Source organism: Nyctereutes procyonoides, unplaced genomic scaffold (genome assembly GCF_905146905.1).
Source record: "Nyctereutes procyonoides isolate TBG_1078 unplaced genomic scaffold, NYPRO_anot_genome, whole genome shotgun sequence".
In the NCBI taxonomy this organism is placed as follows: Eukaryota; Metazoa; Chordata; class Mammalia; order Carnivora; family Canidae; genus Nyctereutes; species Nyctereutes procyonoides.
In genome coordinates this window covers 41341975-41360667 of record NW_026575024.1, presented here as the reverse complement: position 1 = coordinate 41360667, position 18693 = coordinate 41341975, and the positions used below count along the sequence as shown (strand labels likewise).

Below are 18693 nucleotides of genomic sequence, written 5' to 3'. Positions count from 1 at the left end.
AGACCATTTTAGCCTGTGTTTTGGTTCAAAAGATTAATAATGTTGTTTTGAAATGGTGTTGGAATTTTGAGATTGGCCTGTGTGTATATCAGGGTTTGGGGCAGGAACCTTCCAGGTTAGTGCTTGGCTGGGGATGTACCACTAGGATGTGCTGACCCATCTGAAATGTTACTCACTAAAGCCTCCTAGGATTGACCTTTTCCTAAGAGCAGGGTGCCCTGTACAGATCTTGATCTGACTTCAAACTAGCACCCTGAGGAGCTTGTCTGTGGGATAGGTGGAAGGTTTCCTCTGACTCAGACTGGTGCCTGCCACCTGCCAGCACGACAGGGCTTATTGTTCATTAACTTGTTTGCAAACAATACAGAATCACTGTGGCCATTGTCAACACACGGATTCCTCCACTCCTGGGCTTGGGAGTGGCGAGACCAAAGGCTCTCCCGCAGCTGGCCCTCTGAGAGTTCCCTGAATTTCTTACACTCTTGAAAACACCCTGTACTAGTGGCTGTGCAATCTGGAAGAGTTTGGTTCCAGCAGATGCCAAGTGGTATCTTCATTAGGCTTTTTGGCCATGGGATGTCCATCCCAGAATATGAACAGGAACAATTCACCAGTCCTCTGTCCTATGTCTGCCAGGTAACCAATCCCCAAAGAAGGGGAAAGATAGTTTTTCAGAAGGGAATCTGAGTGCTATTTGGGAAGGAAAAAGGAAGCAGGGCAGTTACAAAATGGCCAGTGCCCACAAGGCTCTGTAAGGAAGATACGGAAGCGTGGGCACAGCTACATTGGACTCTGTGTAGAGTATAAGCCTCACCACAAGAGATCTTTTTCCCCATTCCCGTGTTTGCATAGAACTTAACCCGAGAGAACCCAGAGCCTCCCAGTCTCTGTGAGAGCAGCCTTAGGTCTGGGAAAGGCAACAAACATATCTGGCTCAGTGTAGATGGCTTTACCTGGCGAAAGATGGCAGTGCTCAGGAGGTGGGGGGTGGCCAAAAGGAAAATAGGGGAATGGTAGACTGGACAGCAGGCTGCTGATTGATACCCAGTCCCTGGGGCTGGCAGATATGGATGTGTGTGCTGGCACTCCCACTTCTATGCTCTGTGACCTTCAGGGCATTACTTCAGCCTCCTGGTCCTCAGTTCCTTCATCTAGAAGATGGTCCCTACTTCATAAAGTTGTGATAGTTAAATGAGATCTACCATGAGAAGTTCTCACTGTGGCTGGAACACTGCAGGCCCTTGATAAATAGCCCCCTTGTAAACGTAACCAGATGGTGGCTAGTCAGCCTGTTGTGTGCACGTGGGAGACCGTCCTCAGGGTCTTGACAGGGATGAGTTGAAGAAGAGGACCGCTTTGGAAAGAAGAGGTCAGGAGCCCGGCGTGGATCTCTGGGACAGGCTGTATGTCCTTCGTTTTCCCTGTGCTCTTTTGACCTCTTAAAAAGCTCCTGGTCCCCTGTAGGATTTTGTCTTGTTTGGGGATGGGAGTTAAAGCACATGCCTATTTAACACTGATTGGAATAGACCCAGGGGGCCTGTCTGTCCTGGTTACTTCTACCCCACCCCCCACAACCACTGCATAGACTGACTTTAAAAAACAGGAAGATACTCCTGCACACTGTAAAAGAAAGGCATATTACGGAATCAAGATTCTCTGCTTCAGTCCTGAACTATGCCTTTAAGATCAGCCATCTAAACTGGATTTCCTGAAAGTATCAATAAGAAAACATTTCATAATTTAGTGTTGGTCCAAGTAGCAAAAAGTAAATAACCTAGATAAATGTCTCATCTGTTTCTTATCATTCTTAAATCTTTTTTGTCTTGCCAAACTGATAGCTCCCAGAGTTTGGTCACCAATATTGCTGTGCTGTTTCCTTCTCTCCCCTGTGTCTTCTGTTCTCCCTCCATCCATACCCTCCATCATTTCCCTTTTCCTCAGCAAGCCCCTCCATCTCCGTGTGGCCCCTGCCCTTCCCGCCATCACTCATACCCAGACCCTCTCCCAGTACCTGCCCCCCCACCCCTTGCTCTGTACTGCAGGGTTGCAATCTTATTGGTAAAGGATTTGGTTTAAACTGACTTTCATCCTCCAGCTACCCTGGGCAAGGCAGGCCTGAAATGTGCACAATGGTAGTGGGTGCAACGGCCTGTTCACAGTGGCCCTGATCCAAGTGTTTAATGAAGCAGACTTGGGTGAGATACTCACCTCCAGGGTGGGCAAAGGTTGCTGGCCTTCTGTGGTTCCTAATAGCTACAGAGATTTAAATATGCCTCTCTCTTTTTCTTTCTTTCTTTCTTTCTTTCTTTCTTTCTTTCTTTCTTTCTCTCTCTCTCTCTCTCTCTCTCTCTTCCTTCCTTCCTTCCTTCCTTCCTTCCTTCCTTCCTTCCTTCCGGAGAAATACCATGTGAAAGAAACAGAAATTGGATATTGGATTTCACAAATCCTTTTCCTATTTTGTCCTTCTGACCCTGATAAGCCACTTAAACTGCCTATGTTCTTCAATTTTTTGTAATACTTTTTTTTTGGTAGTATTTTTTTATAAAGTGAAATACCCTGGGGATGCAGCTTGGCTCCTTGACTTATTTTTCACATACCAGGAAGAGTTAGACAATAAAAAGGGGGATAGCTTTGACAGGAATAACTGTAATTTTTTCCATTCAGCCACAGATGCTGTAGAAAACACTGTGAGCCCAAGCAACATAAATGACTAATGTAAATATGTGTGTATTTAAATACTTATATTATATATAATTATAATGTATATTAAACAGACATAATAATAGAGTTCTAGTTCATTGGCTGATCTTGGCCTGAGCCTAAAATCCTAAGGGAGAATTTATTTACTGGAGAGAGAGCAATAAACCTGATTCACTGGGGATCCCTGGGTGGCGCAGCGGTTTAGCGCCTGCCTTTGGCCCAGGGCACGATCCTGGAGACCCGGGATCGAATCCCACGTCGGGCTCCCAGTGCATGGAGCCTGCTTCTCCATCTGCCTGTGTCTCTGCCTCTCTCTCTCTCTCTGTCTCTCTGTGACTATCGTAAATAAATTAAAAAAAAATTAAAAAAAAAAACCTGATTCACCAGACACCATTGTGTAGGGGCACATTGCATCTCTGAAGAAGAGCTCAAAAGGAAGAACCAAACCAGTCATCCTGTGTGCCTGTCTGTGCAAAACAGGCAATAGGCATGTTCACATGAGGAATACTATACAGCAGTGAGAATGAACAAACTGCAACTATACCTAAAAGGGTGTGTGAATGTCATGTACACCATGTGAAGCATAGGAGGGCCAGACACAAAAGAGAGAGTCCTCTGTGATTCCATTAACACAAGGTTCAAAAACTGGCAAAATTAATCGACAGTAGAAGAAGTCAGGAAAAGATAGGATAGCCTTATTCTTGGGGAAAGGATCGTGAGAGAGTATGGGAGCACTAGCAGTGCTGTCTTGTTGTTACCTAGGTGCTGATCACACAGGGGTGTCCACTTTTTGAAGTTTCATTTGGCTGTGCATGTGTGCTGTTTTCTCTGTGTACACCTGAATTTTTAAAAATTAACGCCTCAGAATCAATCACCGGGGTTCCTTCCAAGCACTTTTCCCAAGCTCAGTGGTGTTTCAGGCATGGCGGGGGTTACAAAGAAAAATGAGCTGCTGCCTGTGACCTCAAGGACCTTCTGGAAGTTTAGTTGTCTTCTGTCCCCAGCCCTATACCTAGTCCTTTGGTTTTGTCATTCACCAGAAGGAATTTGGCCAGCCCGCTGCAGGCATGTGGCTCTGGACACATCACCAGGGCTACCGTGACTCACTCAGACACTTCAGATCACCTCGAGCTCACTGCAAAGAATACCTTCTGATCAAAGCATTTCTTTGGCCAAGGAAGCAGTCTAAGTAAAGGGAACCTAGGCTGCCCAGTCCTGCTAAGCAGAGGTTTGGGTTATAATGTAAAAACTCTTCTGTAATGTTTACAATTCATTGAATGAGATCCTTCTACCTCAAGTTTCCATGGAGACATGCTAGTGAGTTCGTTTAAAGAAAAAGGCCCTACATACACCTAGTTTACTGTTCTCTTGATAGTGGTGTCCTGGCGGGGAAGGTATGTCAGATACTTTTTCTTCTATTTATGTTTTTAACTTTCACTTTTCTTTACACACTTTGGGCTCTACTGGCCCTTTAAAGCCCCCCACCCCACCTTGTGAACTAATTATGACAAATGTTGGTAGGATACCAGTTCCCAGATGTGAATTCTTCACATTCTGGCAGAATTCATCTTGAAGGCAAGTTGGTTGTGAGCATTAGTCTGCAAGTTGGTTGTGAGCATTAGTCTGCACATTGGTGTGGCCTGTGGGAGAGGGGAGTAGGGGCTGCATGGAAGCTATGGATGTGATGCCTGCTCAGCCGCCTGGCTCTGTTCATGGTGGAAGAGTTGCAGCCCCATGCTCCAGTGCACAAGTTCCTTATCATCCTTGTCCCAAACACTTCACTCTTGACCTGTCAACAACAGTCCATTTGTTCACTTACATTTATCGCATTTGCAAGCGCTGGCTGGCTGGGTGTGGGCTCAGATGTGCACTTGTATCCATATTGACTGGACTGCGGGTCCCTCTAAAGTTGCAATTCTCAGCTTCCCTTCCCCCAGCAAAGTTGAAGTACGGTTCCCTTTTGCCATTGATACCAATAAGTCCTGGTATAAGATCTTCATTTTTCAGCAATTGGTTTTGTCACCTTCTTGCCTCCACCTGATTGCTCTTTCAAGCTCCTTTCCTGAGAGATTACTGTGAGACCAGTATCTTAGGTATGTTGAACAAAAAAAGACAGAGTCTGAGTTAAAAACACTTGTTTTTAAATCCCCTCTTCTGATTAGTAGCCTTGCTCATTTCTGCAACAGGATCCTTACCCGAAAATGGGTTTGACAGTAATAAAAACAGGTAATTCCAGGCCAAGTACGATGATAACATAAAATTAGGTGAGTTCAGAAATTTGGGGGCTGCTGCTATTTGTTCTACTGCTTTGGGGATGGCTTCCTGGGCGTATGCATGTGTCAGGACTCATCAGATTGTCTGAGGAATGTGCAGTGACTGTGCAGCAATAAGAAATTAGAAGATTTTTAGAAACTACAAATTACTATACAAACGTTAATTATTGATAATCTTCATTATTACATTTAAGAAAGTAACTGATGAATTTTCCTCCAGCAGAGTGCCATCCTTCAGAAGTAGATTTCAGGCTGGCAGTTCATAGAGGAAGCTGAATTCCACTCCCTGGGCCAAGGTTTCTCAGTCATGGCACGATGACATTAGGATTGTGATAATGCGTGCCTCGTAGGATGCACCTGGATATACCCCCCAGCCCAGAGGGACAGTCAATCAGAAATGTCTCCAGACACTGTTGTATGTCTTCAAGGGTACAAATCACCCCTGACTGGGAACCACTGCTTCTGAGGCCTCAGACAAATTTCTTTGTTACTCAAAGTCCATAATTATTACATTTAATTTCAAGGTTTGTGATAGGATTGTTTATAACAATCTGAAACAAGCTGAGTCAGAAATAAAGATTTAGGCTTACTCCCTCCCATTCCATCTCCACCCCTACCCCCTGTATTCGGTCCCATTCTGTTATAAATAACATTTGCCTGACCTGAAAAATATTAACTATTTTTGTGTGTCCTCTTTTCCTTTAATACATCCTGCCAGCAGCCCGCCTGATTCCATCCCAGCATCTGAGATCCTTGTCCCAGACATGCTTTGCTTGCTGGGTGCCAGAAAAGGCAGCGAATGCTGTGAAAAACACGTGTGGCAGGGGGAGGGGCAGTGCTAAGGATTCAGAGCAATTAATCTTAGTAAGAATTTCTTTTCATTGAGGATTATAGGTTTTGCAGAATGATTTGTAAATATTAGTTTTTTTGGAACTGACCCTCTTGTCCTCAGTGTTTTTCTTCCTTTAGTTTATAAGAAGGATCCAAAGCAGACAGTGACGGTAACCATTTAAAAATGCACACCAGCAGCACATTTAGCATTGTACAGATGCCTAGCCTAGCCTTTTTTTTTTTTTTTGCCTCCTTTTAATCAGCTTTCTATTTAATAAGTAAGTTGGGAGGAAATGACTTGTTAAAAAACAGAATCTTAACTAGTGCCGCTCTTGCTGGAAAGCAGACCCCTCCCCCACCCCGACCCCAGGCACCACGTTGTTATTTCTCTGGGCATCCTCTGCAGGGGGACCCGAGGCCATGTGGCCATGAGTCAGAGCTCTGTGCCATAGAGAAGTCACCTGCGTCATGGATGCAGTGGCTTGGTGTGGTGACAGCCAAGGCCTCACAGAGTCCCATAGACTGTTTGTAATGACAGCAACAGCTCTTTTAAAGTGGGCAGCAAGTTGTGTCTGCAGTTTCTTCTCTCCTTGATCTCACCCAACAATATATCATTGTGCTCTGTATCTTCCTCAGAAATACCTCATTCTCCTCTCCTTGATCCCACCCAACAACTCACCATGCTCTGTCTCTTGTGTCTTCCTCAGAAATACCTCAGGGATTTTTTCAGCGTGATGCTCCAATCTGCGACATCCCCCCTGCACATCGACAAAGTGGGGCTCACTCTTTCCAAACACACCATTTGCGAGTTCTCACCATTCTTCAAGAAGGGAGTGTTTGACTACAGCAGCCACGGGACGGGGTAGAGCTGGGGGTGATGGACGAACCACCCAAACCACCACTGCAGTGCCTTCTCGTCGGAGTGGCCGGCCCGGTGCAGGGCAGCCTCCTCCTGCTGCGGCCAGATGCGCAGCAGCTGGCTCAGGCTGCCTCACCGGGGCCTACTGAGTGCCTGAACCCAGGACGGGCATGTTTCGCTTTGCTGACGTGACCCCGACAGGCAGCTTTACTGTCCCATTGCCATCAAATATGGCCTTCTCTCCACTGCTTCCTTCTTTTCACAAAGGAGTCTGCCCGTGGGGTAAAAGGGGTGTGGCTGGATTGTCTTGGGCCCTCTGAGCCCAGCCAGCCCAGGACCTCCCCGAAGTAAGTGGGCGGCTCTCCAGACGTCCCTTAAATGACTGTCATCTGGTTTCCTCTTCCACCAAAATATGTCTTATTTTTTATATTCCTTCTACATGGCTGGCAACATCCCAGGAGAAGCATTTTAAATTATTTCATTGTATTCTTTTTTTCTTTTTCCCCTCATTTGAGTCGGAACTTTTGTACAATACCTAACCACTGATGTTTACACAGAATTTCATATTCTGCAAAAGGGAATTTTGGTCCAATCATGACTGGAATCTTCCATGCTTGACAAATTGGATGTAGGTGACATCACGTAAGGCTTCTGTAAATCCATACAAATAGGATATTTGTTTAATCTTCAATATTTGAGGATATTTCCCCAAATGTAAATGGCCACGGTGCATTCTTGAGCTTATTCTGCTAAGCACAAAACAAGCGCATAGCTGAATGCCTATTTTTAAATGTTACTTTTTTTCACATTTTTGTTACAGAATCTACTGGATCTTTGGCTGAAAGACTAGAATTTATAGTAGTTGATTAATGATCCCTTAAATTACTCAGGACTTAATGTAGCATTGCACATCTATGTACAGTAAAACTGCTTTGTTTTACTAAAGTGAAAAATGTGAGTAGAAAAAATATAAATGTAGTATATATGGAAATATATATAATTCTACCTATAGATTTATATATGTACACATGCCTGTACAATAGTTGTATCAAAATATATAATCGTTCACACCAAATTTATTAAAGGTATTTGCTTTTTCAAAATTTAAATTGAACTGCTATCAATATTAAATGAAGTCATAGAATCTATCCTGTAGCTCACTTTAAGTTTGTAACATGATCATCCCTACTGGTCTGTTTAAAAATTTATCTAATGTGTTTGGAAAGATCCATAATGTATAATTTAGCATTTGTGTCTCAGAAGATGCCATTGGAGTAACATTTGGAGCCACAAATGAACGGGGTAACAAAACATGTTTGCATTCAGGCTTTGAGAATATGCCTGTGCAACTGAGCTCTCCAACCTGAAAAATATGTTTAAAGATGCAGTTATCCCAATAAGGAAGAAAACTATTATTATACTAATTAGATATCATAGTTTAACATGAGAAGAAATGAGGACTTCAAAAATTGCTACAGAAAGACTTGCTTCTGTAGCACCGCTTCTACAGCGGTGATTACAGGCATAGGTTTAGAAAGGCAGTTACTACCAGAGAATTTAAACCTAGAGATTAAAGGATAAAAGCTGAGAGATAATAATTAACCATAGGTCATTTATTTAAAGAGAGTCACAACAGTACAGATTTCCCTTCATTTGCTGAGTAAACCAAATGGTTTTCTTCACTGACCAGGTAATCTGTCCCCTGCCCTTTCGGATCTGTACCGGAGGCCAGGCTCACGCACGCGTATCATTGAAGGGACACAAGATACAGTACTAACTTGGCAAGAATAAGCAAATGTGTGTGTTTGTAAGAAGTGCAGGAATCAGAGGACCCTTTCATTCCAAACCCTCATTTTAAGAAATCAGTGTTGAGTTTGAAGTTCAAGCACTAACAGGCTCTGGCTAAAGCCAGCTGTGCTGGAAGGGTCATTTCACCTCTCTGAGCCTGAGCCTCCCCAACTGAAAACCAAGCTGTTGCACAAGATGATCTCTAGGTCCCATTCTAGCCATGCTGATGAACAGGGGAATAACTACTCCTGGTGGATGGACCAGGTAGGCCCCTGGTGTGTGGACATGAAATACAAACTAGGAATCAGCTTGATCTGAATACAACATGAGGGAGTGCGGAAAAGCCAATGTACAGTCTCACCTAAACAAATAATGGAATCCCTTCCTGGAGTGAAGACAAAAAAACAGTTGTAAAGAGTCAGGATGACAAAATGGGAGGCTTGTTTTGACTGATTCAAAGGAGTAAAAGAAAATTAGCAAATGCATAGGTTATTACTTCAAGTGCATCAAATTAATGCTAAGATGACCATTTTAGGCAATTCAGATTGAGGTGCCATTGATTTACAATATTTTTGTAGCCAGTTGAACAAATCTAAGGAACTTAGAAGTCTATTTAAGCTGCTTTAGCATGTCCTAGGTCTTGCTTCTGCAATAAAATGTGTGCACCACACTTGTTTATAATCACAAGCAGTACAGGCATCTTCAGCCTGGATCCCACCCAGACCTTTGATTAATTTGGGGCATGTGAATAGATAGTAACCAAACATGCTGGCTCTCTAATGATGGACATCTAGAAGATTCTCTGGCCAATAATGGGGAGATGCTTTAAAGATTCATGAACAGGGTAACCAGGCCCCAGGGCCACTTCTATTTACATTTGTTTGTACAAATACTCAGTTCTGCTCAATTTGGCCCTGGCTACCCGTACTCAGTGCTCTAGACAGCATATGTTTGGGAGTCTGGGCAGAAGCAACCGGAGTTTCACAGCTTAGAGCATCTGTGAACTCAGACGTGTAGCTGCTGCTAGGCCACAGTTTCCGGCCTCACAGCTGGGGCACGTTGGTGTTGTGGGTTCAAGTTTCAAAGGGAAGATTCAGACTCCTCTCCCCCAGGGCACAATCCCACGTGTGTCCCATCATTTCCTCAGACATGCTCTCGGAGATGGAGAGCAGTGTCCTGTTGTGATGGGACTGATTATTACTTATGCTGAGCCTACCACAAGGCAAACCTCATCTCCTCAGAAGGCACTTGGATGTCAATTCAAGACAGTCATGAGAAGATATTCAGTGGTGTTCTGCTTTCCAATCAGTAGTGTTCAAAAGAGGTTTGAAATACACTTCTTGACAATCTACATAAAACTAAAGCAGTTGATGTATGTTTTGGGAAAACTAAATAAAGACCATTAATCTAAGGGGACTCAGTCTTGGCAAATTAAACCTTGTATATCCTTCCTTTTAACAGCAGTGTTCTTTCCACTTGCAAGAAGAGGACCTGGTTATGTTCTTCTGTTAAGAGTGTTCTTTTCTAAAAAAAAAAAAAAAAAAATTAAAAAAAAAAAGTGTTCTTTTCTGAGGATAATTACATGGGTAACGATTCTGTGATTTTTTTGAATTTCACACAATACAGAATTTTGCACGATACAGAATTACTTCCGAGTTGAAACAAATCCATTTATCATAAATTTCTACAGCATTATATATACCAAATTGATCCTTCAGCAGTATCTGGGGGGTAATCAGGAACTGTGTTGGTGTTGGGCAGGCTGTTACTTTCAGAAGCCTTCATTTAGCAACCCAGTAGAGAATTCGGTTACATTTTGAGACAGTAGGAGAGGCAGAGACAGTTGGCTGAACTGAAGGGGTTCCAGGATAGGACTTCATCCTTGTTCCCTGCAAATAGCAATTCACATGCGTTTATCACTGCAGTTCTGCACACAAAGCTCTGGTACTGTCCCCTGAGGTGCCCTGTGCCTTTCTAAGAAGTTCTCCCTTTTGTGCATCTCTTGGAAAATGACTGAATATAAAATGTTCTTTCTTTGTGCCCATTTGGTACCCCTTCATTTGAAAATAAAATAATGAAGCTTTTCTTTCTCTGGGGGTTACCTCTCCAAAATCTGATTCTTCTGTGGGAATTTGAGGTTCATTGATTTGATTTTGCTCCTTTTCTGTTGCTGGAAAAGCAGAATGTTTTCCTCTCAGGGAGAGAGGGATAAATGTGTTTGCAAAAAAGATGCACAAGCCATCTCTTCATGCATTTAAAGTGGAAAAGTGCACTAGGTACAAAATTGGCGATGTGTAGTGGAAATGCATCAGCTGAATGCAAAAGCCCCATAGGGTCAACATACAGTGTTCAGTACCATTAAGGCATCACCAGAAAGAAAGAAACCTGTCTCCAGAATTTAAGACTGGGGGGAAAAACACATGAAAAATATAGTCAAATATCTTCACTGCTTGAAAACAGAGTTCTTTTCCTCAAAGCGTCAAAAATCCTTAAGCACAGTTAATATTTGCAGAAGTGTTTCAGTAGCACTTAACATTGTGCCTGAGAGCTTCTCGCTGAATTACAGCCCAGGGGCCTGCTATTCCTGAGGTTCCTCTTCCTCCTCAGCCATGCGGAAGGAAGGGAAGGAGGGAGGCAGAAGACTGCAGCTGCTTCTCCAAAGCTGCCAGGGAATCTCTTAGAGGAGAGAATCACAACGAACAATCATACTAGTTTGTGGTGATTAAGAGCTTTCTTTAATATTTGCACTTTAAATGATTCTAAATCCTGTTAGCTTCTCTCCTGAAAATAAGCTAGAAACTGGTGTGGGGGTTGGAGGGATGTGGTGGTGGTGGCGGGGGGGGGGGGTAGCTTGACATTATAAATGACTCTCTTTCATATGGTGTTTTAAGCCCTATTTTTTTTTTTTTTTTTTAAGATTCTATTTATCAGAGAGTGTGTGCTCCCACCAGCAGGGGAAATGGCAGGCAGAGGGAGAGGGAGCAGGTTCCCCTCTGGGGAGCCCAACATGGGGCTCCAGCCCAGGACCCTAGGATTATGACCGGAGCCGAAGGCAGACACTTAGCCAACTGAGCCTCCTAGGTGCCCCTAAGCCCCAGTCGATTCACAGGGGGTGCAATTCTTTGGTTGCAGTCATATTAAAACACTGGCTGTTACTCCCTTACAAACAGATGGGGAAGGTCATGTTTACATGATACAGGATTCTCTGCCTTCAGGCACAAGGGCAGCAGCCTTAGATATTTCTCGTGAAGAACTCTTGGCCAAAGAGTGTGGTGGTCCCCTCAGGATCTGAAGTGCAGAATATTCTGCGGTGGAGCCTGCATCTGAAGAGCTTGCTGGCCACCGGGCTCGCTGTCTGTTACACGTATGTTGTTTCTCCTCAGGAACCTGCTGCTAGCTGGCCGGGCCCCACGTCCCTGTGTGAGCCACTCCTCTCCGGACCTTGCAGACACAGCGAGGGGGGCCTTAGAAAGCCCATAAAGTACGGACAGTGCTTGCCCAACTTGAAGCCATTTCTGTGCGTGTCATAGCCACCACCCAGCCCCGTCCTTCCATGGGGATGGTGAAGGAAGGATCACACCAAACTTCAGCCATCCGTGTGATTCCTTCCACTGGCCACGCTCAGTGTTGAGATCTCAGCCAAGAGAACATAGCACAGAGATCTAGAGCAAACTGGCTGTGTTCTGCTCATTCCTGGTTGTTAGAGAATTAGCCTGCTCCTTGCTGGCACCAACACGTCACCAGTCATTCAACACGGGCTCATGAGCACCTTCCCCGGCCTAGCACGGGGCTGGGCCCCTCCCCTCCCACAGTGGTGAGCAGTGTGGCCAAGGGCCAGCCCTCAGGGAGCTCAGTGCACTCGGCAACTCACCTGTGCTGGTGCAACCAAAGTGATAAATGTCACGGAGCAAGAGTAGGCAGTGCTGGGAGAACATACTAGACCAGTGATCTCATCGGGGAGGCTCTGCGATTTTCCTAAGCTAATACCTGAGCAGTGAGGAGAAATGAGTGCCAAGGAGGCAGAGAGATTGCTCCAAATTGAGGAAAGCGAGTGCAAGAGGGAAAACTCATCATCGCTGAAACCTGAAGAGAACATAAGGGACAGTGACATATTGGAGAGAGAGACAGCAGCCAGAGGAAAGGGCACTTGAGAGGTTGCTGGCTGAAATTTTGTAAATGAGATCACGTTTCCCATCAGCTACCACTGTTCTGGAAGGATATCCCTGGGGAGGAAGAGCTCATGGTAACTAGAGCTCATCCTTTAAATCACAGGTAATAAAGAGAAGCAAACTTCCCGATTACGTGTTAACAACCGACGGACAACAATCTGGGGAGAGCCGTAGAGCCTGCCGGTTCTGCTCTTACAACGTTGACTATCAGTGTATTTAAGGTTCTGAGATTTCAGAGGCTCTCGCCTTAGAGAAGCATGTTCTCCACAGAGCCTCGGTTATCTGGCTGGGGTGTGTCCAAACTTCCATACCACGGTTGCCAGCAAATCCAAGTAAAGCTCATGTCTTGTCTTTGGGTTCCTACGAGACACCACTGTCAAGGAACTGAGCTAGTTATGGGGTTTGGTTCATGATTTAGACCAGCAACCGCACAGGGACACTGTGTCCTCCTTAAGCCTGGGGTGACATGATCTGCAGCCCCACGTGGACATCAAGCCCTCTATCTACCTTCTGAGCCTGAGCAGCATCATCCCGGCCTCCTCTGTACGAGAAAAGATTATTTCTAGATTTAAAAAACAGCCTATAGCCCATCCATTGGATGTACAGAGAAGCCCCTTGACTGGAACAGAAAGCAAAAACTCTCTCAGCCAGCCTGAGACTGGGGTTCAATGAAGCAGGTCAAGTTTCTGTGGATATGATGGCTCAGAGACTGACATTCCTAACTCAAGGTGCTCAAAACATTTTCGTCTGATCCAATTTGTATGAATTCAGTGCTACCATTCAAAAGGACCATTGCTCTTCATGCATTAATTCACTAAGCCATTTAGTAAACTAGCTTCTCCGGTGGATGGATGCGAGCAGAGAGAGTCCTCCTTGGCCCCCACCAAGGACAGTATCGCTAATAGGGTCAGACTGCCATTGGCTGTGGCTGCGGCCAGTGAAAGCTTCCCACACGAGCAAGAGGCCATGGAGGCCAGGACACGCGTCACGTGAGAAGGTACAGCAGAAGTAGAGGGTTGTGCTCAGCCTGGGACACAGGGGCCTCAGGGATCACCAACAGCCAGGCTCATGTACCTTCTCTCTGATGTCCCTCTGGCTCAAATGCTTGTCTCTCAGAGTCAACAGGGCTGTGCATGCTGAGGTAAGAGTTGATTTTGTTGGGGGCAGGGACCCTTCAAAGACTCCCTCCCTAAGTAGCTTTTGTGCAGGGACAAATCTATTCAAGTTAAAAGCCAGGGCCCTCTGGCTGCCCATGGCACTTCTTTTCAGCATTCAGTAGTATCAGCTTCCTGCTGCCTCTACTGAGTGCCACGCCAACTCCATGTGCCACTGCTTTGCACATGTGGCTGTGACCTCAGTGAACTGGTGGGGCTGCTGAAAGCCTCGGATACTCTTAGAGATGGCAGGAGCCCTGCTAGTTTCCAAAAAACCATGAGCCTTCTGCTACCAGAGTCCAAGCCTCTTGTGTCCTTAAGCCAAGCAAAGCATTCAAAGCATAGAAGAAAAGTCTCCATCTGTTCTGGAAAGCCTGCCAGTAAAACAGCATCTTGTGGATGAGGGATAGGTTATAACCCACGGAGGCCCTGGAGAACACAACTTAGCATACTTTTAATACCTCCGGGGAGGTCTGTGTTGCTCAGAGTGGCCCCAAGAGAGGGGCCGGTTATTTCTTGCATTTTCTTCGTGTGCCTATGACCAGGCTGAAATTGCTGAAATTGCCTCAGTTGAGTTGCACCACCTTTGGGACATTCTCCAAGCTCCTGGCAAAATCACAGGTTGCGAGCGGGACAGCAGTGCACCTGGCTACAGACAAAAGGTTGTCAGAGCTGGAAGGAGCCTTGGAAACAATCTGGGTCTACAATCCATTTGGATACTAGGCAGTCCACATGGGATGGTGAGGACATCCTCTCCAAAGGGACTTCAGGGCATGTTGCAGAAGTGCGTGTGCAGACAAGCCCGCACCCTCAGGCTGCTCTCTCCCCAGGTTACCATCTCTGACTCAAATCCATTTCTACATTTACCAAAAGTAAAGCAGCTTGAGAGAGGTTGTGGCCTACCCAGGTCCCTAACTGGAGCCTCAATGTCCTGGGTTAGCTCCAGGCCCACTGCCCCTGCCTGGATTAGAGGAAAATGAGGAGTGTGTCAATCATGGGGTGAGTCGGGAGATAGCACGCCAGTTATTTTCATAGAAAGAATTTTTAAAAAATTCTAGGTCACTTAAAAAGTAAAAATCAGAGAACTCAAAGTAGTAACTACAGGAAGCAGCTGCCCCCCTGAAGGCTGGGGGGGCACGAGAAGGAAGTCAGAAGCATGGAGGAAAGGTGCCCTACGGAGTTGAAACTGAGAGTGCAAAGAGAAAGGGGCACCTGGGCTGGTGCTGGTGTCCGAGCTGCAGAAAGGGTCTGAGGGAGCTGGGACCGGGCCTCCGAGGAGGGGGAGGTGCTGGTGTCTCTGCGGGTGGGGCCACAGTGAGGCCCATTGGCACATGTTGGAAAAACTGCAAGCTGGACTCAGCTGCTGCTCCTGGGTGGCAGGAGTGTGGCGGAGGCAAAGCTGACAGGAACAGGGAGTGGAAGCAGACCAGAAGTGTTGCTGAGATGATGCTCACAGGAAGAGAAAGCAAAAGAAACATCCTTTCTCGCTCCCCCAGCCTGGGGGTCTCCCTCTAGGGCCCTGCCTTGGCAGATCCTGACTGGGAGCAGCTGGCAGAGCAGAAATAAGGTTTGCGGAGTTCCAGTCTCTGCCTCCCAGAGCAGACTGGTGTGGGTTTGGGGCTGGGAGATCCGCGTTCACAAACTGGCACACTGAGCTTTTGCTCCAGTTGAAGCCTAGACTTAACACTTACCAGCTGCCCATCAAGTCTCAGAGAACAATCTGGAATCCATGCCCTCAGGCCCCCACCACAACCCATCACTGGACGTGGTCGAGGTGCTGTGTATGCTGATTGCCGGGCACGGGGTGCTAGTCTGGGAATTAATTCTCATGCCCTCTGCCCTCTAGGAGCTGACCTGCAATGGTGAAATGTGTTGCAAACCTTTCTCAGGTAGCCCAAGAGACTGGACACTCTTGTCTCTCAAAGCAGCCGCAGCCATGTGGGACCTGCCCAGTGTGATGCCATCTCATCATGTGGGAAATGCTACCGCAAGCATCTCCAGCCTCACCCGGCCTTTGCCACGGGCTAGTTTTTCTGAAATGGTGAGAACTATTTACAGACTGCTTTAAAAAGACAAGACACCCAGTCCTGCACTGCCATGATAGTTGGTTTTTCTCTATTCTCCCCTTATGTGACAAAGAAAGGCACTTTGGAAGGATCTTCTCTAATGCCATGGCCATGTAAGGCAGAAGTAGGTCCCAATAGGCCCAGGGGGCACACACTGGTTTCTAGGGCATCCAGCAGGGGAGTGAGCCCTATGGTCAAGGGCTTGGGGACCCAAGGTTTAGATGCCGTGGATTAGATGCAGTAGTTTCTGTGCCCGTCTTGCAACCCATAGAGCACCCTTCCTCCTGTGTATGGGATCACCTCCACTCAAGGCGGACAGCTTCATCCCTTCCACCCGAGGGATCTGTGGTGCTACTCACCTGAAAAATCACTTGTCTGTGTTTATCCCCACGAGAAGCAAGATTGCCATACCGTTCCTGGTACCGGGCCATGACATTGACCTTCAAAAGCCCTGAAACGGCTGTTTTCCTGGCTGCTGTGAGCTGTGGAACTCAGGAGCAGGTATTTCCTGAAAACATTTAACATCCCATAGCAAGGGTGTTGGAGGTGTCGTCTCCATTGTCGTTTCTCCCAGGCTCTGGTTAGCCTTTCTGCGTGAGTGCTTCTCCCCGCTGCGGGCTGGCTCTGCCAAGCGTGGAATCCAGGCCTTGCCTTCCCATTTGAGCTTTCCTGCTCACCCACCCCAGGAGGTAGGTAAAGGGGAGGGGACGCTTTGGGTATGAAGCGGTGATGCAGGAAAGGAGTTCTAGAAGAGACCTGCCCAAAGAGTCTAGGAGCACAAGAAGTCAGTCACGCGGCTGACATAGAATATGCCTCCTGGCTCTGGGGCACAAACTTCTCCAATTATCAGAATGAAATCTTCAAGAAGTAAAATGGACATTTAATAGTTGTTGCTTCCCCACCTTCCTCTCCAGTCAGCCCACAGTGGCCGGGCTGGTATTTGTCTTCCTCTTAAAATGGATGCTGTCCAGGGAACTCAAAGAACTTCATTTATTTTCATTAAAATTCCCAGTATCAGTGACAGGCGATCGGCTCACGGGTGTGGAGGATGACAAGTGGTTGAGAGTACATCTGATCACAAAGAAAGCTTCATCCTGTACAGGTACAGGAGCGTGAGCTGTAACAGTCCCCACCATCTGAGAAATACGCTGTCACAGGGCTTATCAGTGGAGACAAGCCAAAGCCAGACCTGCGAATTCAAGGAAATTCAGTAAAAGTGAGGTTTTTCAAAAGGGGAAGTCTGAATAGATAAGACATATTTTAAGCAATCTCTGGAATTAGCCATCATCCACGTGGTAAAGGGGGAACGGCAAAATACAGGTAATGCAGAAAATTCATTCAAGCACTTAGGTTGAGCTTCCTTCTCCACTGCCTTATAACAAAAATCTCTAGTTCAGAAAGGACTGGTTTGAGTTTGCTTTTTTGTCCTCTCTGAGGGCTGCCAGAGATGTCTCAGAAGGACTGAGAGAGCACACACAGAATGGCCTGATGTGACACTGTGTGCCCAAGTGTCAATGGGTTGTGCAGAGCAATGCATCTTTTGAAGCTTGAGGGAATTGCTGTTTCCTGGCCCCCCTGCCATCCTGAGAAATGGTCGAAGGCAGAGACAGACCTACCTTGAAGCATAAGCCTCTTACAGGCATAGACCCCTGGGTTCTCCCGAAGACCTGGGGGCAGGGCGGGGGAAGCAACAACCGGGGATCCATGGGAGGGATGGGGGGAGAGAGCTATGCCCCTGCTTGCGGTCGCGGGGGAGGGGGAGGGGGGGTGGGTCATGCTGAGCTGGACCTGGACCGGCACCACCAAGGACGAGGGGCCTCAGGGCTGGTGCTGGGCAGGTCGGGGAGCTCTGTCTCCCAGGATATGCCCTGAGGCAAGAAGCTCTGCCCCTTACAGTGTGGCATTTCCAGTAACAGGTTGTGACACCCAGGAAAGCCTGTTTTCTATTCTCTCTAAATGTGCTGTTACATCATCCTCTGATGCAGAAGGGATCAAAGAAAACATAGCAAAAAGCAGCAGGAAACACCTATTGTAGAACTGGGTCAAGCAATAAATTAATAACAACTCTTTAATATAATTCCCGGTAGACTCCGTTTATATGACCATCTTGTGAAGGCGGAACTGCATGCAAAGGAAACCTCAGTGCTTGCCCGACATGGGGGGTGGGCGGGGTGGGGGGTGGTGAAGGGGGTCGGGGGAAGTTCCCACCAAGGGGCAGCAGGTGGGAATGTTTTAGGGCGAGGGGCCATTCTCGACCTTGAGTGTGGGGATGGTTATACAAGTGTAGGCATTCGCAAGATTCATAGGACTGTATGTTGCCAAGGGCTTTACTGTATGTAGAATATTCAATTTTTTTTCCAGTAATTGATTTAGTCACGTGTGTTGACTGTCTGACTCTACTGTATAGCAGACCTGTTTCTCCTTCCTAGATATCAGAGTCAACAGAGTCCTACGGGAGAGAAACTGAAAACAAAAACAAAAAAGCTTCAGCATCCAAAATCCAGTTGGTGAGCCCGAGGGGGCCCCCGCCCCCGGCCCGACAGGGAGGGGGACATGGGTTTTTTTGCAAATCTGTCTCCTCCCTGTCACCTGTCAGCCTGCAGATGGCAGAAACCATTTCAGTGGCTCTCAGCAGGTGCTTGGTAACAGTTGTGAAATAAATAACAGGGATGGGGGGTCACCCAGCAACCCAGCTCCAGAGCCCTCTCCCCCCTCCACCCCACGCCTCCATCACACTTTCTTTTCTCTCCTTCCCTCTCCTGTTTCTCCACCCTCTGGCTCCCTCGTAGGCCCACCCTCACGGGTCTGAGGGTTTCCACGGTCTCCCAGCTGAAAGACCAGGGGCCCAGATGA

General features: G+C 46.7%; 1 protein-coding gene across 5 annotated transcripts in view; it reads left to right on the top strand.

Moving 5' to 3' along the window:
- KIF16B (kinesin family member 16B) overlaps positions 1-9960 on the top strand; it is a 292648-nt gene extending 282688 nt beyond the window's left edge. For 2 of the 5 annotated variants that reach the window (XM_055345069.1, XM_055345039.1), the window contains one exon: positions 6512-9959. In XM_055345069.1, the coding sequence (XP_055201044.1) occupies positions 6512-6670 (159 nt within the window). In that variant the 3' untranslated portion in view covers positions 6671-9959. Of the gene's footprint in view, positions 1-6511 lie in introns of all 5 variants that reach the window. The other 3 variants (XM_055345053.1, XM_055345045.1, XM_055345060.1) reach the window with 2 other exon arrangements.
- Positions 9961-18693: the final 8733 nt, after the last annotated feature.